The sequence below is a fragment of the Dysidea avara genome, chromosome 6 (genome assembly GCF_963678975.1).
Source record: "Dysidea avara chromosome 6, odDysAvar1.4, whole genome shotgun sequence".
Taxonomy (NCBI): Eukaryota; Metazoa; Porifera; class Demospongiae; order Dictyoceratida; family Dysideidae; genus Dysidea; species Dysidea avara.
The window spans coordinates 1,954,053-1,978,113 of NC_089277.1; the positions used below are offsets into that span (position 1 = coordinate 1,954,053).

The 24,061-nt window shown below is 39.8% G+C and overlaps 1 protein-coding gene across 1 annotated transcript in view; it reads right to left on the reverse strand.

The window, feature by feature from the left end:
- The window catches only part of LOC136258419 (ankyrin repeat, SAM and basic leucine zipper domain-containing protein 1-like), a 103,159-nt gene extending 80,467 nt beyond the window's left edge, over positions 1 to 22,692 (reverse strand). Inside the window, exon 1 of the mRNA XM_066051734.1 lies at positions 22,634 to 22,692. Coding sequence (XP_065907806.1) covers positions 22,634 to 22,675 — 42 coding nt within the window. The 5' untranslated portion in view covers positions 22,676 to 22,692. The remainder of the gene's footprint in view (positions 1 to 22,633) is intronic.
- Positions 22,693 to 24,061: the final 1,369 nt, after the last annotated feature.

The window sequence follows — 24,061 nt, forward strand, 5'->3', positions numbered from 1 at the left end:
CTAACATTTCTTTTGTTGTTACACCAAAAGAGGAAAGCAAGGAGATGCTACTGTATACTAAGGTAACTTTAATTTGATAGGTTGTTTCATGGGCAAAAACCTCAAGAGTATAGGGTTGGCATATAAATGAAATATTAAAGAAATTGGGACTAATACAAGTAAGGATGTAGCTGCACAATGGTAGCCATGCATGGTGTGTTTCTCAGCTAGGTTTGTCAGATGCATTAGAAGAATAGGAGGCTTGTGTTCAAAATTTCTGGTTTCATTTCATAATTTAATATATCAGCCTATCAAAAAGGCAAGTTGGTTGGGTGCATGAAACAACTAATCAAGTTGACAAGGCTTAATGTTTCTGTCATAAGCTTTGTATATGTGTTTGATTTTACTCACCAACTATTATGAATTATTCTGACTGTACAATGTGTTCTCGAGAATTTTGAATTGAATTTATTTAATTTTGTGTCTTTTCTGAATTTCCGTTTTTTATTGTTTAGTGTTGGTTGGTGCTAAAGTCATCTTTTATTGTGGTAGCAGTGTACTGTGCATGACCTGCATATCTTATTGCTGTAGGATGATTGTGCCACTGGTCAGAATGTGGCAAGTAATTTCCAACAGAATGATCTGTCAGGTTCTGATGAAGATGAGCATATAGAAGAGGCTGGTTTAGCCTTGACATCAGAAGCTGAAGAATTTATTACCCGTAACATCAGAAACTGAAGAAGTTGTTGTAGCCTTTACATCAGAAACTGAAGAAGTATCTGTACCCTTGAAATCAAAAATTGGTGATGATATAGAGCCCATTAATGAAGAAGCTATAGTACCAGTAAAGAAGAGTCAAAATTGCAACAACAGGTACAGAAGAAATTCTGTGTATTTCTAATGAGTAGCTTGCCCAATCAAGACTTATTAAGCCAAACTGATAATTTTCCATTTTTATAACACAAACATTCCAATAATCATTATATTTCAGGTATGAAGCTAGAATGCCTTTTTGTTGAAAATAAATGCATGCAAGTGATTAGGATTTATCCACAGTACTGTTGTCATACTTATCTACACTAATGTATATCAATAGAAGTTTTGGGCTTTTCTGGCTACAAAATCACCCCTAAACCAGCCTCATAATTCCTTCATGGTACCTTAGCAGTATTGCTTAGGTACCTGGCAATAGTTTACTGAATATTAATTGTTGTGTTCCTTGTTGGTGCTTAAACGTATTAAACTGTATTGTCTTGAAGTAGGTTTGTTTCATCCAAGCAACTTATATAATGGCTAGCAAACAAGACCAGTGTTTATATACGTGACCAGCATTCTCATATCATACTAGAGCTGAAAGAAACATTTGATTCGATGAGATGTTTACTCATTTGTACCATAGAATACATCAATAATTGTTTGAATATAAAGCAACTAAGTTTTTTTTTATATTAATCATAATGTTTTAGATATTTGTCAATGGAATTTGGTAGCAGGTTTTTGTAATATTTCTGGTTATTTTTATTTAGTGAAATACTGTCTTAAAATTACAAATCAAACAGATCAATTCAAACATAGCATATTCATCAAACTATTTTAATTATATACAATCCAAACAAATACAATTTATAATAAATTTGATATTTGATTCTCTTTTGAGTTGAAAAGAAACTTGATAAATGTTCTCACTTCTTTGCTTCTAAACATTGCATGGAATTGTTACTGCATGGAATAGTTACTGTACTAGTGTTCATTTGAGACCTAATGTTTATTCAAAATCCAGTGTTTACTATATACAGCAGGTTATTTTCGAAGAGGTATATTTCGAAGCTTCTACGAAAATTTAACTCTTCAAATATAAAGCTGCCTTGTGCCAAATCGGACAGATACTGTCTATGTACTACTAGAAGCTTCACATCTTATCATCCCAGGTAAAGAATAAATAGATTAAATCTCTTTCTGCACTACCTTTTTTAAATCAGGCACATGCCCACAGCCAGCCGAAGGCCGGCTGTGGGTGCGCGCCTGGTTTACTGAAATTGTTTTCGTAAAAGCATAGATAATAGAGTACTTAAAAGGGATAGAAACGCAATAACGTGACGTCACAAAACATGTATATTTCTATTGGAATTCCGTGTATTACGTCATGAACAACTCGTTACGCTTGCTGCGCTTATTATTATTATTATTATATTGTGTACTGTGCAGGACTCATGTATGATTATAATGCACAGGTGTAATTATAAGTGTCCAAATCATTACAAAACTCAGTGTATGTGGGAGCATTAACAATGTTCTGGGGTAGATTATTCCATAGTTTAATCACCGAAGGGAAGAAGGAAAATTTAAAACTATCTACTCTAGTTTCTGTTACACCTTATTCAGTCAGTAAAGTCAAGTCACTAGGTCTAAGTCCTTGTAGGTTAGGCCACTCCAAATAAATTCTCTGTTTCCCGTCCACCGCCCGCATCTGGTTACTGCCAACTCTAAATATTCTATTTTTCCGTATTCTTCCATTATTTTCCGGTTATTCTTGCATAATGATAGGCTCAGTAAAAGCTATCTTGAAACAGTGTCAGCAGTGCTATCAAGTCAGCACAAACTTCATGTTTGTGTTATTTTTGCAACTTACAAAAGAAGGAATAATATAAAAGAAGGAACTGCATAAAAGCATGCTTTTATGCAGCCTTTTTGGCAGTGCCAGGAAAATAATGGCTTGAATAGCTAGCCAATCTTATAATGAAATAATGGAAATGAACCGCCCGCCCGCATGCAAATATGCCTGAGTCCAGGACGGGAAACAGAGAATTTATTTGGAGTGGCCTTAGGTAATCCTAAGGCTGCAGCACATGTTGCTGTCAGACCTTCAGTGCTGGTCACTGTAAAGTGCTAATAATAAATAAATAATAATAGTATTTAGTTGATTAAAATAGTCGCTTGTATCAAAGAGAAACAAATTGTTGTAACGACAGAATTTTGTAACCAACGACTGTGAAACTTCACTACAGTGAACTCAAGTAAGTAATCAAGGGAACTAGGATGGTACCAACCCTCAAGGAAGTTATGCACAAAATTAAAGGAGATTGAAAGTGAAAAAAAATGGCCCAAAAATAACTTTAAACCACTTTACTTTCTTCGTAAATATATTCTATCCTTTTAACTGTGATAAACCTATTCCTTACCATTTAACAGAGAGAACCAAAGGAAATATCAGAGCAAAACAGGAACTATTGCTTGAAGAAACGACTAATGCACTTGTCAATTTCATGCCCCACCCCCGGTCATCCCTACACCCCAGGTGGGGATTTGGCATTGCTTCTTGTCCCCACCCCTGGGAAAATTGACAGTTGTCCAATTCACTGACCGTATTTTCGGTAGTTGCATTTCTAAACAATAAAATCGCACTTGCTATACAGGGCAGGTTTATTACTAGTCGCATGCATGAAATATGCGCTTAGTCATCCTTGAGGTGTTGTCAAATCCCCTGCTATGGGGGTGGAGACATAGTGGGGATTTGACAGCTGATTTTGCCCCAGTAGTGGGGAATTTGACACCACGATTTGTCAAATCCCCTGTATTCGGGGGGGGGGGGGGGGCATGAAATTGACAAGTGCGTAAGTATCTTTCATTTTTAACCAAAAGTTTAAACCACCTTGCAGTACAACGCAACGGTAAAAGACTGTTGGTGACACACCTAACTTACCACAAGATTCGAAAGTGGAACCAGCTATAAAAGAAGCGGTATGGACGAGGCATGAAGGTACTATGAGCGAAAGTATGACAGCGTGTAACAATCAAGGTTAATGCGATACGTTTTGTTACAAAATCTACGGTCTGGATTCTCTCGCCAAAATCTCTCACAAAGGCCTAAATACTTGCTGAAGTCTGTTGGATTACTATTTACGCTGCTTAGGACACTAATTCCCATGCTTAAGCACAAAACTGTCTTGTCCTTTCATCTACCTATCTACAGCAGATTGCATTTCCGTTTAAAAATTGCGTCGCGCATGCACTGCTTTAATACACATGGTTTCAAATAAAATCCTTCACGGAGCTACTTTTACAAGTTGGAAATCATAATCACTGACATCACAAAATCTGATGTACAAATGTTTGTCCGTATGCACCCACGTGAGTAAAATCGTTAAATAATGGTAAAAGCAGCTTTCACGTAAGAAGTAAAAGCAGCTTTTACGTAAGAAGTAAAAGCGAAATGAAGTCTGTACTGATTAATGAACTTCTGCACAGGTACTTTGCCCTTGATTTCTCGTCTTACTGGCCTAGTAAAGCAGTGCTGGTATGCTGATGACTCTGCTGCTGGTGGCAAGCTTTCCAAGCTTAAGCAGTGGTGGGACTTGTTATCTTCCGTAGGGCCCCGTTATGGCTATTTTCTAAATGCTATTAAAACTATCTTGATAGTCAAGGAAACTGTTTTAACTGATGCTAGAACAATTTTTGGAGACTGTGACATTCAGGTTACTGCTGAAGGACACCGTTATCTGGGAGGTGTAATTGGCACTCCTGCCTTTGAACAGCTATTTTTGAGACGTAAAGTGGATGGCTGGATTGATGATCTTAAGACCTTGAGCCTCTTTGCCGAAACACAACCTCATGCTTCCTATGCTGCTTTTTGTCATGGTCTCTTTTTCCGATGGAACTATTTTTTTCGTGTTTCTTCTTGTTCTACAGACCTTTTCCTTCCTCTTGAACATTTTGTTAAATCTGTTTTCCTTCCTAGTCTATTGGGTCGAACTGTCCCTGGTGATGTTGAGAAAAAGCTATTTGCCTTGCCTGTGCGGCTAGGAGGCCTTGGTGTGTTTGATCCTTCGATTGTTGTGTCACAGCAGCGTTCCTGCTCTGTAGAAGTAAATGCTGGTCTCGTTGGCTTGATTATCTCTCAGGTACATCAACTAGGTGACTGTCTTGATGCACAGGTTCAGTTGCGATCCAAGTTTCACTCTAGGAGCCATCAAGAGCAACTTCAATCTACCAATCATTTGTTCGATGAACTTCCTCCTAGCATGCGTTCCTCAGTCATGTTGGCTCAGGATAAGGGTGCATCGAATTGGCTCTCTTGCCTTCCATTGAAGTCGCATAATTTTGTGCTTCATAAAACTGCTTTTCGTGATGCAATTGCGCTTCGCTATCATTGGCTGCCATCTGCCTGCCCTACTTCCTGTGCCTGTGGTCACTCTTTTACCATAGAACATGCTCTGTCTTGCCCAAAGGGTGAGTTTCCTTCTCTGAGACATAATGAAGTACGTGATCTAACTGCCAATTTACTTTCCGAGGTCTGTAACAATGTTGTCACTGAACCCCACCTTCAGCCTCTTTCTGGTGAGACCCTTCAATACAAAACAGCTAATCGTGATGATAACGCAAGGCTTGACATTGCAGCTAATGGTTTTTGGGGAGGACGATTTGAGAGGTCATACTTTGATGTCAGAATTTTTAACCCTAGTGCACCCTCAAATCAACCTCTACACACTGCATACCGACGTCATGACAAGGAAAAGAGACGTGAATATCAACAACGGGTTCATGAAGTAGAGAATGCCTCATTTACTCCCTTACTTTTTACTACTACTGGTGGAATGGGTGATGCTGCTACTCAGTTTTATAAGAGATTGGCCAACCTTTTGAGTGCAAAGCACAGTCTTTCTAATGGAATAGTGATGGGATGGCTGAGATGTAAATTGAGCTTCTCTTTGTTGAGGTCTGCAATTATGTGCATTCGCGGTGCCAGGTCCAGTTTGCGCTGTCCCATTGCTGAGGCACCGATTGCTGTGCAGGTCGCTGAGGCCCATATGTAAGATAATTTGTTTTTGTTTATTATGTACTGTTTTATCTTATGTCATTAATTTGTAAAAAAAAAAAAAACTTCTGCATAGGTGAACTTTGCTCTGAGGTGGCGGACTGAAATACGGGCGTGGCGACTTTCCTCAGACTACCTTCCCCTTGAGGTTTTCAGGCGTTTAGCAACTGAAAAACAACGGTGCAGGCCTCGTACACTGCCAGGAATAGCCTATCGCTTCGAGTTGAAAGGGGGCGTATCCCTTACGTACGCGAACGAAAATGAAGAGCAGCTTCGAGGCTTTGTCGAGAGAAAAAACACGTTAGCCACACTATAAAACAGTTAGAAAATATATGCGTGATATGTTGGTAAAAGAGGTTTGTTTAACAAACGCTTCCTTAGCAGTGCATAGCAACGTAATTGAACGAATTGCGTAAATTTCATGAATTACGAAATACGAGAGTTAGCTATATAATAATATATTATTGCACAACCCAAAACTACCCTATTGTAAATAGTAATACATATAGTTGGTTAATTCATAGTAGCATAATAATTATACTGTCTATAGTTAATTCCAGATGAGTTAGCTAGCTGCATGGCGCCTGGTTTTTATAAGTAGTACATCACTTTGTTATTAATAACAGCAAATCGATCGTGAGGACTAGCTATTTGTTTCCCTCGGCAAAACAAACTGTATATCCAAGTGAAGTGGAGTGGTCCACATTTCTTTATAAATAACATATAATGACTCTCAACTAAATTGTACTATTTACTCGTGGTCGCCATCTTCACTTAATATAATGCACTCTTATTTTAGTGATTATGATTTATTATGATTAAAGTACTTGGTAAAGGCAGAGCCTGTATACCAGAAGGCCTTATAAAGGCCTAAGATGTTTAAATTAACTATGTTTGAAAAGTAGGAGAAAGAAGAAAAAATAATCCATGACTGGACCTGGGCAGCCTCGAACCTGCAGCCATCGTGATGTTCTGCATGATGGTAAAAATTGGAAAATTAAACCAACACAATTAATTGTATTTGTAAATTCATGTGCTTATTTTTAACTTATTTATTATCGCTTTACAACACTGTATGTTACTGATAGATGCAAGTTTACAGAATTAAAATGATTGTACAAAATAGTCAATTTTGTTTAATGTTGCTTGTCAGTTTAACCTGGTCAGCAGGGCTTACCCTGTTGTGAGCGGGTTTGCCACCATCAACAGATGGTAGTTGTTTTGGTAGGTGTGCAGGGGCGGATCCAGAGTTTGGAAAGAGGGGGGGCACCTTGCTGAAAAACAGTTGAAGACCAAAAAAAAAAAAAGGTCACAACAATAATAGCTAGTGATCCTTTACCAAATATATCACGTCTGTTATGTAAAATAAATCCTATTTATAGCTTCATAGGTAAGCTACACTGCCTCATGAACATTGTGACTGCTTTATTAGAGTAACTGACTGCTCTATTAGAGTATCTCGATCTTGTATGCAATTTCTTGAAGGGGGGGGGGGGGGGTTTGCCCCAAATGCCCCATCCTGGATCCGCCATTGGTGTGCAGGGTTCCATGGATTCTCCTATTACTTACTTGAAAGAACAAGCATACAAACAACTAGTGCTTCCACTACTTGAATATTGTGCTCCTATTTGGGACCCTCACCATCAAACAGACATCAACAAACTAGAGTCAGTGCAATGCAGAGCAGCAAGATTTATTCTCAATAAACCATGGAATAATAATTTGGACAGTGTAATTGTGATGCTAAATGATTTGAAATGGCCAACCCTCCAAAGTCATAGTAAATATCTTAAATTGATCCTACTATTTAAAGTTGTAAATCATCTCCAATTAATACCTGAACAATATTTACCCTCGCCTGCAAGACTGACATCAACTAGATCAAATCATCCTTGTAAATTTTACCACATTCAAACCTCTTGTGATTCTTACAAATTCTCCTTCTCCCCCAGAATGATACCTGAATGGAACAGTCTCCAAATCAATAACATTTATAACCTATCCCTTGCAGATTTTAAACTTGTATTAACTAATAACTAACTTAATTTTTGTATTAGCGTTTTACTCCTTTAGGGGCTTTGCTAATTAATAAAATGAATGAAATTAATTCTCAAATAGGCCCCTTTCCAACAATTTTACATGATGTATACAGCATATTTTACTACAAGGGCTTGGAGGTAGTAATGCTTGGGGGTTCTAACATTCTCAGAAGCCACAAGAATTTCTGCATACCACAATGTTCCTAATAAAAACCCTGCACTGTCACACCCTGAGCTAGCCTCAACATGGAAAAGACAAGGGGGAAAAAGGTATTTACTAAGCTTACCTGCTGGGACTGCCTGTGGTGCATGCTTCACCTTCCCACACCCCCGTTATATTTTTTCCTGGCCAATCTATTATATTAAACCCCATCCAACAATCTCTTTGTGATTATCATCTTCTAAAATACTAAGATGAGATAGTTGGTGGAGGGGAGTGGTGTGGGTGGGACAAGATTCACTATGCCACACAGCACCATGTGTTCTAACACCTCTCTACATGCCTTTTTCTTGTAACGCATGCACAATACTACTCTCCAATTATTGCCTCATGTGTGTGCCTGCCCAATCTTCCCTCCAGTCATGGTGGAGTTTCAGGTTAGTCACTGTCATAATACACTGATGCATGCTCAACTGCAACATTAACCTAGTTTAACTAGTTAAACTCCATTTAATGTTGCTCGTCAGTTTAACCCGGTGGGCAGGACTTACCCTGTTGCGAGCGGATTGCTACCATCAACAGCACCATCAACAGATGGTGGTTATTTTGGTAGGTATGCAGGGTCCCATGGATTCTCCTATTAATTTTCAAATAGGCCCCTTTTTAAACAATTTTACATGATGTAAGCATGTTTTACTACAAAGGCTTGGAGGTAGTAATGCTTGGGTATTCTAACATTCTCTGAAGCCACAAGAATTTCTGCATGCCAAAGAAAGGCAACTGCCTTTCCCTCCAAGCCATAGGAACCGTAAAACCTCTGGGATATTCCCTGCACATCCACCGCAAAGAACATCCTCAAATGAATGCGATTTCCCATTGGTGTAAATGTGTCGTATTGAACTGAACCATGTTGAACCGTTCTGGAGTGGACCTGCTAAGAATGTGGGTCTAGTTTGATCTAGTTATATGTACCCAATATAAACAGTTGTGACCTTGCAATTCAACTTAGTTCTAATAAACAGAATAAAATGTGAAAAACTACAGCTAAAATGGCGACTGTAATGATGAAATGAGGCAACCATGGGATATTTAGATGACAATATGGAAGGACAGCTTCAAGAACAACATAATGCTAATTGTATTTGTAAATTCATGTGCTTATTTTTAATTTATTTATTTATTAACACTTTACAACACTAGATGCAAGATTACAGAATTAAAATGATTGTACAAAAATAGTTCATTGTGTATGATACTGTGCTGATAGAAGCATTATTCTGAAATTGTATTTCCATTTCACAATGTTGGAGAATATAATAAGCAATTTAATATATTTGATCCCAATTATTAAGTCTCCACCAACAAGGCAGATGTGGTTTACTACATATTTTATATTGTGGTACAAAAAATTGTGTCATTTCCAACATTATATGAAAATTTATGCATTATAAAAGTTACTGAATTGTGTATTATTAAGCATATGTGATATTGCATTGTGTGTTATTAGATAACCTGTACGTACCACATAATGTCTGAATTGTTTGAGGGAAATTTACCAATTTCAAGGTTTGTGTTTTTACTTGATGGAGAGCACATATAGAGCCATCCATATGAAAATTTGTCATATGCACTGATAATCTGTAACCCCTACCCCCTCCTCAAAATGTTTAGGCATACTGCAAATAGATATATGAACACACATGTATATCAAGAGTGATATGTAATTTGCTGTCGGTTGTTAATTAATGTGGTACTGCTTTTAGGACAATGTGGCTGTTCTGCTTGACAAGTTGAAGTTAAAACCTCAAGGAAGATCAAAGAATTCTGGCAAGTTTTGGGTTTTAAAGACTTGCAAATGTCAGATTGATGCAGTGTCCAAGAGTTCAGAAGAGAGCCAAGCTAAGAAACTCAAGCTTCCTAGAAATTGCCTCAATCAAAGAAAAAATTTCCTCAATCAAAGACCGCTCAAGAAGTATATGAAGAGTCGCCATACCCGTATTTTAGATCGCTGAGAAGAAACCACCTCAAAGCAAAGTTTGTGTGTGTGGAAGTTAATACAGACTTAGACTAATTTAGCTTTCAATTCTTACATGCTGGCTGCTTTTTATCATTTTTAACGTTTTTGCTCACATGGGTGCGTACAGACAAACAAAGGTAGGTGAGTGGGTGGGTAAGTGGGTAGGTAATTATCAAGCAGGGTTAGTGGGAAAATTACTAGGTTCTGGACTGGTGCTTATTAACTACTGCACATCGTAGGCAGATCAATAAGTAATTGTGGTGAGTAGAAAGGTCTGGCCAAGCTAGGTCTTCAATTACATTCAGCAGATGACTTTGACCATTTCCTGACAGTTAGTTTCCAGTAACTACCGCATACCCATCAAGCAGCCCATTACTGCTGAAGTGTGAATAATCAGCCAAGAACATGTACAATAAAAACAATAACATTGCACATTTTCTTGATATGAAATGCAGTAATAAAGTGTAGCTAGTGTGTTCATGTTTTGTTGTACAGTATGTTTGGTGCCCACATTACAAAATTAATTCCAATCTTGAAAATCATAGTGCCTGATACTTTTGCTATAGCCTATTATGCTTGAAATTATGCCGGCATAATTGGCGCAAGCCTACATTCAAATACAATGCTATTTAAAATCCTACACAACTTACTTGAGCTAAGCTATATAACATACAATACTAGCACCACAAAACCTCATGAACATAGACTGTTCATCCCATTTTCAAGAATTAATACTTACAAACACAGTTTCATACAGACACCATTCCAAATAGAGCAATTTATCAGCTAAAGTCATAGGAGGAGGGATTGTTAAATCGTTTTCTAATTTGTTATGACATTGCACAACACTCATGCACTATATGAGTTCTTGCAATTATAAAATATAATTATAATAATAATCACATGAGCTATAATCATACACTATGATAGTAGTGTATGATCATACACTCAACCTTCCTGAAAATTGCCTCAATTATAGCTATGACTCAAGGAACTCCTTCGTTTTGTACCGTAAACAAGGATCTCATCTAAAAGAGTTAAACTGCATCAATACTAGACTAATACAGATTGATCATAATGATATAGAGTCAGATTCTTCAAAGAGATATGATGAACTTGGTTTGTTACAAACCGACAAAAAAGTTCTAGTATCCTACACAGGAAGAAATGCTTGGCTAAATGCCCATTTAATCATTGCTGGTCAGAGACTATTAAAATTACATTTCCCAAATGTTGGAGGTTTACAAGATGTAACTAAACAAGGCAGTAGACACTCTATATCTTTTGAAAAAGAAACTGGAGAGTTCATTCAGATTTTACACTGCAACAGAAACCATTGGATTTGTATTTCCAATGTGGGATGTAAGCCAGGTATTGTCAAGGTTTTTGACAGTATGCATACAGGTACTGTTTGTAATGATTTAAGAGAGACAATTGCTTCTATTTTGCACACCTCATGTCACTCTATTCAATTGGTATTCCCTAGTGTCATTCAACAAAAATTTTATGGATCATGTGATTGTGGATTGTTTTCACTGGACACAACATGTAGTGGAGAAGAGGCCATCCAGTTTAACATACAACCAAGCAAAGCTTCGTAAACATCTAAAGTTTTGCATTGATTCTGGAAAAATTAAACCATTACCATCATCACTTTGTCGAAGACCCCTGGCTTCATCCTTGACAGAGAGTTACCAGATTTATTATGTTTTTGATTGCCAGACAGTGGAGATAAGATGGTGCAGTGTTCCAGTTGTCGTAAACGGTATTACTATATTTGTGTCAGCATACCTAGTAATGATAAAGTGAATGGCAAGTGGTTTTGTAGAAACTGTGACTAACACTTAACCAGTATGTGTATAGCGGGCTATGCTTTTTGCTGTATGTGACTATGCTTTTTTTGTTTGTTTTAGCAGCAGTTATGCTTCATTCATTACTTAGCTATAGTTTACTGATTTTGTACTGACACTAAATCACTGATTCACTGTATGCAATATTTTGTATCATTTTAAAGCAACAGTTTGTTTCACATCATTTAATGGTTACACACATGCTTAGCTATCACCTGAGTGGTTAGCTAAGTCAAGTCAGTCATAAGCAACAAAATGTTAGTACCTACTGCATGCTTTCATTAATATCTTTAATAAATAAGTGCCACTCCAGGTCCAGACATCAACCTTGTTGCTACACAGTTGAATCCTGCTGGTATTTATACTATGCATTATGTGCTAGCTAATTATTTGAAATAATTGTTAGGGTGCTCGGATGAAGAAATCTCATGCCTAACAACTGCCGGTGTCAATAGACTGTTTGCCGGCGGGGTGCTATTGCCTGATCGGTGTCAATAGCCACTCCATACATTATCTTCTATATTATAAGAGTGAAAAGCCGTCTGTCCGTCTGTCTGTCTGTCTGCATTCCATTTGATGTCACGCATTGTACTCTAGAACCGCTGCGCATTTGGAAGCGTCTTTGGCGTCACGGAAGCGCTGATTATTGAGCTCAACAATGACGCTTCCGAAAAGTTCGTGCGAGCTATCGTTAGTCGTCTAGGGGCCGTTGAAGGCAGGTGTGTAGACTAAAATTCACTTGAATTCTTTCTATAAACCGCATGCAAACCGCAAGTAAACACCTATCAAGACATCATCAACCAACAAACTATTGACAGCTTCAAACAATTATTATACAATCACTTTTAATTTAATGTACATTAGCACTTATGCCCCAGGCGGGCTCTGCTAATTAAACAATATAATAATAATAATATCTCAGTCCATTTGTACAAGTCTTTATAAGACAAAAATATTGCTCTAACAATGTGTTGAAGTAGATAGGTTAATGGTTTAGGTGCCAGTCTTACGTGCGCGAGGTTGTGGGTTTGAGTCCAGCTGGTGTTAATTTTTTTTTTTCGTTTTGGGCACCTTTTCAGTACACCTTTTTTCGCACTGTACTGCATGTGTTTTTGCCAACTGTACACACGTGATACAGAAGTTTTCGAGTCGCTTGCGAAAACGTAGAGCAGAAACGTGATCGTACACGTGACCCGTGATTCAAATATCTCGAACTAGCAAGGATTCTAGTTCAGTTCGCCAGCAAAATTTGATGTGTACTGTATGATAATCTTTGAATGATAGGCGAAATACACAAACGTTCATCAAAAATCATTTTAAGTCCTCACGTGAAATACGCACGTGATCACGTTTGTGTTTACCTTTTCGCAAGTAACTTGAAAACTTCTGTACTTCTAATTCAAACTCATTTGATGTGCTGTGTAAGCATGCCCGAGCATGCCGCCTAAGCGAAAACGATCGTCTACTTTGCAAAGAGACGCAAGCAGAACCAAAGATTGGATCCAGAGAAGAGACGGGAAGAAGCAGAACGACAAATACTGCGCCGCCAGGAGGCTTCAACTGGAGCTACCACCTCATCCAGTGCTAGGTGTGAACTGGACTCACAACAGAGACGACGACAACGTGACGCAGAAGCCCATCGTGTGGCCCGCCAGGACGAAGAAAGAAGATCACAGGAACGGATCCACGATGCAGCTGCCCGTCGACTTGCGCGTGCGGACCCGGCCACCAGAGAAGAAGAACAGCAGCGTGATACAGCTGCCCGTCGACTTGCGCGTGCGGACCCGGCCACCAGAGAAGAAGAACAGCAGCGTGAAACAGCTGCCCGTCGACTTGCGCGTGAAGACCCAGTAACAAGGAGGAAGGAGCAACAACAAGATACAACTTCCCATCAACAAGCTCGAGCTGATCCACTCTACAGAGCTCTGGAGCAGCAGACTAACACAGCACGCAGACAACAGGTACGTGCAAGCACACACCCAAGCTTTAGGGGGCTTAACTATCAGCCACACAACTTCTTCAACACTACAGATGTAGGCACACTTAGTGTAGAATGCACACACTGCGGCGCATTAAAATTTCCCCAGGAGACCGAATCCCTTTGTTGCTTGAAGGGTAATGTCCAGTTAGAGGCATTTCCACAGCCCCAGTCATTCTTGAGACACCTGTATGAAGGTACAAACACAGCAGGTAAACATTTTCTAGCTAGCATACGTAAGTATAATAGTGCATTTCAAATGACAAACTTTGGCTGTAACGAGATAACTATGGCTGGCTTTAATCCTTCTTTTAGAGTACAGGGTCAAGTCTATCATCGTATAGGTAGTTTAGTTCCATCAACAGGTGAGTCTCCTAAATTTTCCCAAATTTATTTTATCGACAACCAGCAAACTGAAGTAGCTACAAGATGTGGGATAGTTGATGGGTTAAGGCTTGACATAGTTAGGGGTATTACTGAGCTTTTGCATGACGATAATCACTATGTTCAACTTATTAAGGTAGCTAAAGAAATATTTGAGCAGCATGATGAGCCAGCAAATATTAGGGTAGTGATTAATGAGAACAAACGGCCTGTAGGAGAGCATGGTAGGAGGTACAATAGCCCGATGTGTGACGAGGTAGGAGTGCTAATGCCTAATGATAATGTAAATAATAGGGACATAGTTTTGCACTATAGGGATGGGTCTTTGCAGCGCATTTCTGAACTTCATAGGGGGTATGATCCTTTACAGTATCCTTTACTCTTTTCTTATGGCACCGATGGATGGCACATCAACCTGAAATTGGCTAATGGTAGGAAATTGACAGCCATGGTGTATTACCGCTACCACATCATGGTCAGGCAACAAGTGCCTGTATTGCTTAAGGCTAAAAGGCTTTTCCAGCAATTCCTGGTTGACGCCTACTGTACGATTGAAACTGAGCGCTTACAGTTTCTCAGGCGTGAGCAAAAGGCACTACATGCTGATTGCTACCAGGATTTGTGGGATGCAATGGTAGATGGGGATGGTGACCCCAGGAATGTTGGTCGTAGGGTGATCCTACCGTCGTCATTTACTGGTGGACCACGCTACATGCATGAGCGTCAGCAGGATGCAATGACCTACGTTAGGAAGTATGGCCACCCCGACCTCTTTATCACCATGACCACCAATCCTAATTGGCCAGAGATTAGGAACAATCTACTACCAGGTCAAGAGCCTCTGGACCGTCCAGACTTAGTGGCCCGTGTGTTTAGGCTTAAGGTGAAGAAATTGTTAGAGATGCTCACAAAGGAGATGATTTTTGGGAAACCACGGGCTTGGCTCTACTGAACAGAATGGCAAAAGCGCGGTTTGCCACATTGCCATTTGCTGCAATGGCTTATTCCAGAGCACAAGATCACTCCAGATAAGATTGATGACGTCATCTGTGCTGAGATCCCTGATCCAATAGTTGATCCTGAGCTGCATCAGATCGTGATTTCCAACATGGTACATGGGCCCTGTGGGAGCATCAACCCTGACTCACCCTGCATGGAAGATGGCCGCTGCAGTAAGAGCTACCCAAAGCAGTTCAAGGCTGATACCCAACTACGTGCAGACAGTTACCCACTGTACAGGAGGAGGAGCCCTGAGGATGGTTGACAAGTGGCTACCATTAATATGAGGGTGATGGGGTCTCGCGTTACTCAAGAGATTGACAACAGGTGGATTGTGCTTTACAACAAACTTCTGCTTCGTTCTTTAAACTGTCACTGTAATGTCGAGCTTTGCGTGTCTATCAAATCCATCAAGCATGTACTGAAATATGTACACAAGGGTTGTGATCAGGCAACCTTTGCTCTGAGGTCTGATCAGGTGGATGAGATCTCAGACTTCCAGAATGCACGCTACATCAGCAGCAGCGAGGCTGCCTGGAGAATACTGGAGTTCCCCATACATGAAAGGTTCCCTCCTGTTGAACAGCTTGCTGTTCACTTGGAGAATGGCCAACGAGTGTATTTCACTGAGGAGACTGCAAGAGAACAGGCTTCTGGTGACCCTCCGAAGACTACGTTGACAGAGTTCTTTGTCCTCTGTCAATCTGATGATTTCGCCAGGACTCTGTTGTATGAAGAAGTGCCTCAGTACTACACGTGGAGCAGGAAGACTTGGAACAGGAGAAAACAGGGAAAGGATGTCGCTGACCATCCTGGAGTTAAGGAGGCTCAGGTTATAGGCAGAGTCTACACCATCAGTCCACGTCAGGGAGAATGCTTCTACCTTCGATTGCTGCTTCATCATGTTAGGGGACCCCAGTCTTTTGCTGACTTGAGAACCGTTGAAGGTGACCTCTGTAGTTCCTTTAGGGATGCATGTTTGAGGTTAGGTCTTCTTGAGGATGATAATCAGTACCACTTGGCTATGGAAGAGGCATCGGTCAGCAACTCACCTGCAAGTCTTCGTACCCTGTTTGCAGTGATCCTTAATTGGTGTGAACCATCCAACCCTCTGGAGATTTACGAGAACCACAAGGAAGCAATGGCAGAGGACTTCTTGCACTAGCAACGTACTCAACATAGGGATGATGATTTGTAGTTCAATGATGACATCTTCAATGTGGCTCTCAATGACTTGCAGGAAAAAGTTATTTCCATGGGAGGTAGGGAACTGTCTGAGTATGGGCTACCCCAGCCTCAGGCAGTGGATAGCGATAGGTTTGCACGTGTGTACCGTAGGGAGATTGACTATAATCCTGAAGAGCAACAGGCATACGTAAATCGTAATGTTCCATTGCTTACTGCTGACCAGCAAGATGTCTATGACACCTTTTGCTCCATGATAGATAGAGACGAGGGAGGCATGTTATTCTTGGATGCCCCTGGTTGAACTGGCAAAACTTTCTTGATCAATCTTATTCTAGCTAAACTTAGGTCTGTAGGTGACATAGCATTAGCTACTGCTTCTAGCAGAATAGCTGCGACTCTATTGACTGGAGGACGTACCTTGCATAGCACCTTTAAGATCCCTTTGGACTTGCATGCATCGGACATCCCCATGTGCAACATCAAGAAAGGAACTGCACTATGTAGGGTGATCATAGAGGCTAAAGCCATAGTAGTCGACGAAGCCCCCATGACCAACAGAGGTGCTTTTGAAGCTTTGGACCGTACCCTGAGGGATCTGACAGGGAATGATAATCCAATGGGAGGCAAGTGCATGCTACTGTGTGGTGACTTCAGGCAGATTCTACCTGTCATTCAAGGTGGCACTAGAGGTAACATTGTTGATGCTTGCCTCAAGCGATCTCATCTGTGGGACAGTGTGGTGGTTAAACAACTACACACTAACATGAGAGTGCACCTGTGTGGGGATGTGGCAGCTGGACAATTCGCTGAAGAACTATTGGCCATTGGAGATGGGAAGTTTCCTATTGACACTCTACCTGATGTTGTCCAGCTACCTGACACCATGGGAACCTTTGTGGATAGCAAGGAGGAACTGGTTTCCAGGGTGTATCCAGATTTGCTCTCTAACTTTAGCGACTTGGCTTGGCTTTCTGAACGCTGCATTCTTGCTCCTCTTAACAAGACCACTCATTCCATCAACATGACTCTGGTGGAGCAGTTACCTGGTGACTGCTGTGAATACAGGTCCTTGGACACCATACCTGATGAATCTCAGGCTGTTCACTTTCCAACAGAATTCCTGAACTCTTTAGAGGTATCTGGACTACCTCAGCATCTTCTCTTACTTAAAGTAGGTGCTCCTATTATTATTCTACGCTCTCTAGATCCTCCAAGGGTTACTAATGGCACTAGGTGTGTAGTTACTAAACTGTCGGCTAACACAGTAGAGGCCAAGATTTCTCACGGTAGATATGCAGGACACGATATTATAATACCACGCATTCCTCTCATTCCGAGTAACTCGGTTTTGCCTTTTGAATTTAGACGGCTTCAATTTCCAATTGCACTTTGCTTTGCCATGACCATTAACAAAAGCCAGGGCCAAACTTTTAAGGCTGTAGGATTAGATTTGACGGACGAAAGCTTCACACACGGCATGCTTTATGTGGCACTATCTAGGGTAGGTTCAGCAGATAGATTGACACTTTTAGTTAGAGGGGATTGCAAAACACGTAATGTAGTCTATAGTGAGGTTTTTAGATAGGCAAACACATGCACTTTAGTTAGGTTTGTCTGCTACTACTGCTGCTTTGTGATATTGTGGATCAGCACCTGTGGATGGTGGTAAGGAAGGTATTATGGTAAAAAAATGTATCAGATGGTTGCTTTGTATATTTATGTATGTGTGAAACTATTTATCTTTTCTATTCTTTTGTCTTTATGCATATCCTGGATGGTTTGCTCGGAGGAGGGATGACTGCAGCTACACAGTGAAATGACACGGTCCCGTGGCAGACTGTTCTTCACAACGTGGGGCACGTTGTTAAAATGGGAGCTATTTATAGACTTTGCAGTAATGATTTGAACTCTTTCTACACATGCATACAAAGCAGAGTGGAGCATTTTTCGGTTTTTCCTGTGCAGCAAAACAAAAGAAAAGGCTGGCAGGTTTTTTCCATGAGCTGTCTTGGGCTGGATGACTCAAATTTTTTTGTTTTCATTTATTATTATTTCTTGCTAGCCCCCACTCTGTGCCCATGCTGTTATATTTTATAAAGCCATTATATTTTGTCATAACAGAATCGTTGTAGTGCAGATTACAGTAATTCATGGTATGTTTGGTTGATGGTAGAATTTGAGCAACTTAAGTCACAAAATATTCCAATAAGAGTGCACTTCTCCACAATTATTGCATTCATGCAATCCTTACACCACATTGTTTCCTTAGTCTTTTATAAAGTATCTATAATAGTATATTACCAACTGTAATTTCATTTAATTTCCATGTCATTGTACATACTGCCCTGCACGATAGGGCAGGTACTACAGCTAGTATTATATATGGAGAAGAGTAAGTAGTAAGTAGAAAAGCTAATAAAGTTATCTTTTCAAAAAAAAATCATTACAAGTGTTTCAGTTACTTTGATCACACATAGGACCTGATGAACCTAAACAACACTGCCATGTCATCATATAGGATAGGAGAGGCTGGTTTTCAAGTGATTTTTTGGCTACACTTCATGATCACGTCAAAAACACCAAAATATCATAAGTTTGACTTTGTATTATTGTATATAGTAATTTCACAAGAAAAAGCACACTAGCTGTATGCACTGACGATGCCAAAAGGCACCAATCAGGTTGAAGCAATATCTGATAAGGAAGTGTGGCCATCATCTTATGTGGCAAGATCACCATCTCACCTTCGTTGGTCAGCTAGATGATTATAACATTCCATAGACTGGATTTGCAGTTCCTGCATGCTCTTGCTGGGATACACAAAGTCAATATATGTACATTTACATTGTGTAAACTGCAAGATTAGATGCAGTACCAATCAGATATTGCAGCATTTCCAAGTGAGTTAAACATTGACAGTGGCTTCATACCATTCAGTTATTATTGCTACACCTGTATCTCATTTGTCAAAGGCAGGCTTTCACCAAAAGGCTTGAGACCTGCATGAGGGTGTTTCCCAGATTACAGATACTGTATAACATACACTTACAAGAAAACAAGTGCACTAAAACAGTACAGGTAAAACACAGTGACATATTACAAAGATGATGAAAATGACATTAATTACATAGGTGATGGTAAAGAGTCCAGTGAAACAATGGGACATGGGAGAGAGATAAAATAGAATACGGGATATGGTTCCAAAGGAAGATAGTGTTCACTAAAAATGAAATAAATCTGTAACAATTATTAGTTGAACTCAGTTGAAACAAGCAAAGTGAGTGGCTTCTAGTGGGTAAATTATTAAGTTCTAGACTGGTGCTTATTAACTAGATCGTAAAGTAGGCAGACCAATAAATAATTGTGGTGAGTAGAAAGGTCTGGCCAAGCTACTGTAGGTCTTACACTCAGCAGGTGACTCTGACCATTTTCTGATGCCAGGTTAGATTCCAGTGACTACCACATAACCATCAAGCAGCCTTTTGCTGCTCTCACTCCAGAATTATCTGATCCTGAAATGTGTAGATTCCAAATAGAACATACGTATTACAGTAGAGGTTGCACTAAACTTACATAAGCAGCAGCTTTAACAGAGTGAGTTGCACCCTACAGAGAATGCTTTAAATAATTTAGTGCTATGGACTTACAGTACATAGCCTCAGTCAGAGAGATTTGCAGTGTCCTGACTATGACAAGGCAGAGTTAATGAAAACATCACGATCATGCACTTATGAAATGAACCTGCTTATATAGGACTGCATCATCAGTGGAGATCTTAACAGTGGAACATATTGCACAACTTCCTGAATGTCATTAATAATAGCAAAGGTCCTAAAAACAATGCTGTGGTACACCAGAGCTAACAGCAAGGCCGGAGGAGACGGTCCGGTTGGTCAGGCCTGAGCCGGAACAATAATCTGGAGTTGAACCAACTAGCTGACCAGCTCGAACTATATTACTCTCATGCAATCTTTGGACGATCACTTTACATGTAGCTACGTACATTTTACAGATGTTATTGAAAATGCATGACACGAGTAGTTACCTAGTTTCTCAGCCTAACTAAAGCACAGAACTACATGTATAGTACCTCCAATTACCTTACAGTAGAGCATAGCATTCGTATGGTTTTGTACAGAAATGATTGTGGGTTATACGTACAGTACGTATGACGTGTGTTGACAGTTGGCATTTATCACGTGTAAGGCAGGTGTTTTCTTTGATTCTAAACCAGTACACTTATATCACAATTCAATCTTCATAAAATAATCATTAGCATTCCTTGGCTTGTCTCTCTTGGCTTCTTTTACTGGGCGAAGGGCTGGCAGTGACAAACCAGATGACTCATTCCGCGGCAAGAAGCTGTACACCCATACATTACATGGTGGCCATCTGGATGAGATGTTGAGTAGAAATCACTCCTCTTCAACTACCCACTCCTGTCGAGATACTGAGCAAACTCTCAGTCTCACCCACATCGCGCCATTTTCGAATACTGATTGGTCTCGTGACTGTCCACCAGTATATTTACGCGATGATCCGTTCATTTCATACAAACCAGTATAGTAGTATACTGTATTTTTGTAGCTGTGTAGCTTTTTATTGTAGCTGTGTGTGAATTCACTGTATAGTACTTATATCCTAGTTAAAGGGGGCCATGCTGCATGGGTTCCTGTGAAATTTGGGGGGAAAGTTGCAAATTGCTAGCTAGTTGTACTTTTAAAGTTTAGCATCAATTTTAAATTTTAAGGCATTTTCAAGCCTTTAAATTGCAAAAATCTGCAGCTCCTGGGGGTTGCACCCCCAGACCCCCCTTAAACTTCTAATTGCTAATTATAATTAAATGAACCATACAGCAAGTTTCATGCTGTGTCCCCTGTATGTCAGGTCTACAATTATACATAGTATAGAAAGTCTACAGAACAACAGATAGGCTTGAGCATATTTATATAGCTAGCTAGCAGTGAAATATCACTAAAATTACATATCTGAGTGTCTAATTTTCAAAAATTCCCTGTGGGGGCATGCCCCCAGATCCCCCTAGAATGCCCGTGCTTCGCACTTCGCAGAGTGTGCTTTGCACACTGTGCAACAGCTCCTCTCTCATTGGCATGTATATAGTAGCAATTTCAACATTATAGTCAATGGCCTGACCAACTCAATTTTCCCTCCTCCGGCCCTGTAACAGGTAGCCATTCAAGTACAATCACAAAAAAATCACATGAACTAAATAGCAGGATAATGATCATTATTTAATACTTACAAATACAACTTCATAGTAGAAGCACAAGAGTTGTGCATGGAGTTACAGCCCAAGACTAGACAATGTCCAGTTCAGTGCACAGTGTGTATTATGTGATTCCCCACGTCCCACTACTGCCCATGTTTTGAATGGCTGCCCAGTGGCTGTGTCACAGAATAGATACACTTATAGAGTATCAGCAGAATTTGATTGCTTGAACATTTGCAACTAGCTTTTATAAAACTCTTGAAGTTAGTGTTTTGGGCCACTATCACCATTTTAGTGCAAAGAACTTATGGAACCTGTTATATTTTATACACCAAGTGTCAAAAACAGCACTGACTAAGGAAAATTCTGGATGACGTTTCATGGCAGTGTATTACAGCTTCCCAAAGAGTATTTACGGTTTAGAATTGCTGCGAGTGGTTCCTCTTCCGAGACTGACTTTCTTTGTAGTTTAATGTACAAGCATGCATACTATTTTTGTACTCTCATACTTAATTATTTTTTGTACTCTCTTCAACTCTTCCTTGCCATGCCCACACATGTGTTGATTCACTAACTCTGTTTGGTGGTCATGTGACCAAGGACTCATTTGTGTACTTTTTATCCATTATTCAATAATAATGTTTTCTTTTAAAAAGTGTGGACACGCCGGCTAGATTACGCCGTCTACGCACACTGACCGGCCGGTAAAAAAAAAAAAAAGAAGCTGTCATTCATTTTCCTTTTTTTTTTACTTGGCCGGTGAATGAAGTACCAGTAGGTGCGCATGCGCTGCTGCTATACTGCATGGAGAATAGGACAAATGCGGTAGCCGCTACATACAAAGGGCAGGACAAGTACTTCAATTCAAAACCGAGAAAGGTTTTATGATCCACCCCGCGACTATAGTGGTAATGAATATACATTATGGTAGCTATTATATTGCTCCACACACTAACTCCATTAGTAATGCAGACAACAATCATATTACTTCACGTACCTTAGTAGGCTTCCTCCCCTTTGTTTTAGCGACCCCCGCCATTTAGGATACAGTTGGTCACTCCCTTGCGTGGGTGTTTACAATTCTAATTAGCTACGTATAATCGTCGCTAATCATAATGTAGTTAATTGTGGTTGAGGGTGGAGTAGCTAACTTATAAGGGCCATAAGGGCCAGTGTGATGTACTCCTACTTGATTTCAGTAAGGCCTTTGATAAGGTTCCACATTCCCGACTCTACCTCAAGCTTCAACATTATGGGATTGATGGATCTATCCTATTGTGGATTAAGTCCTTCTTAACTTGCAGATCCCAGTATGTAGTGCTAGAAGGGAAAAACAGCTACTCTAAACAAGTTCTCTCTGGTGTACCCCAAGGTACTGTACTCGCACAACTTCTGTTTTTACTGTACATAAATGATCTCCCTGCTTGTGTCAATAGTAAGATTAAACTGTATGCAGATGATGTCCTACTGTACTCCTACATACATTCCGAATCAGATTGTATAGCCCTACAACAGGATCTTGACAAACTCATTGAATGGGCTCATACTTGGCTGATGGAATTTAACATTAAGAAATGCGAACACTTGAGAATTACCAATAAAAGAAATCCCATCATTCATAGCTATCATCTGGAGAATTCTATCATCTCTGAGGTTCCTCACACGAAATATCTCGGGGTCACCATTGACCAGAAACTATCATGGAATGAACACATTCAAAGAGTCACTAGCAAAGCAAACCAGGTTAATGGATTCTTGCGCCGTAACCTTCACCAATGCCCTGTTTCTGTTAAAAGCAATTGTTATAAGATGATGGTCCGTCCCATTGTTGAATATGCATCCTCTGTCTGGGCCCCCCACACCCACACCAACTTGAGTCCATCCAAAGGAGAGCAACTAGATTTTGCTACAATGATTTTTCTGGATTTAGTAGTGTAACAAGAATGATGTCATCATTAAATTTACCTACCCTCGAAGAAAGAAGAAACAAGTCTAAGATAACTACAATGTATAAGATAATTAATGGCAATCTAAGTATATACCCACAAATGATCTAATACCTAATCATCGTCCATCAAGGGAAGGTTATTATAAACAGCTTGACACTATATGATTGATTCTTATAAATTCTCCTTTTTCCCTTCTACAATCAGACTCTGGAACACACTCCCCCCTTTGTAATTCACTCCCCTACCTTAGATGAGTTTTGTACTAACCTGAACATTCATTATGATCACACCTGTGCGCAACAATCTTTTTGATTTCTGCACAGTAACAAATATAATAATAAATATAATAATTATTTAATTTGAACACTTAGGGTAGTAGCTTATTACCTTCATCAAAACCTCATTCCATTTTTTGTTTGTTTAGGGGTTGCACCATGGCATAAGCCTGTACAGGGTGTTCCCCCACAGATATTACA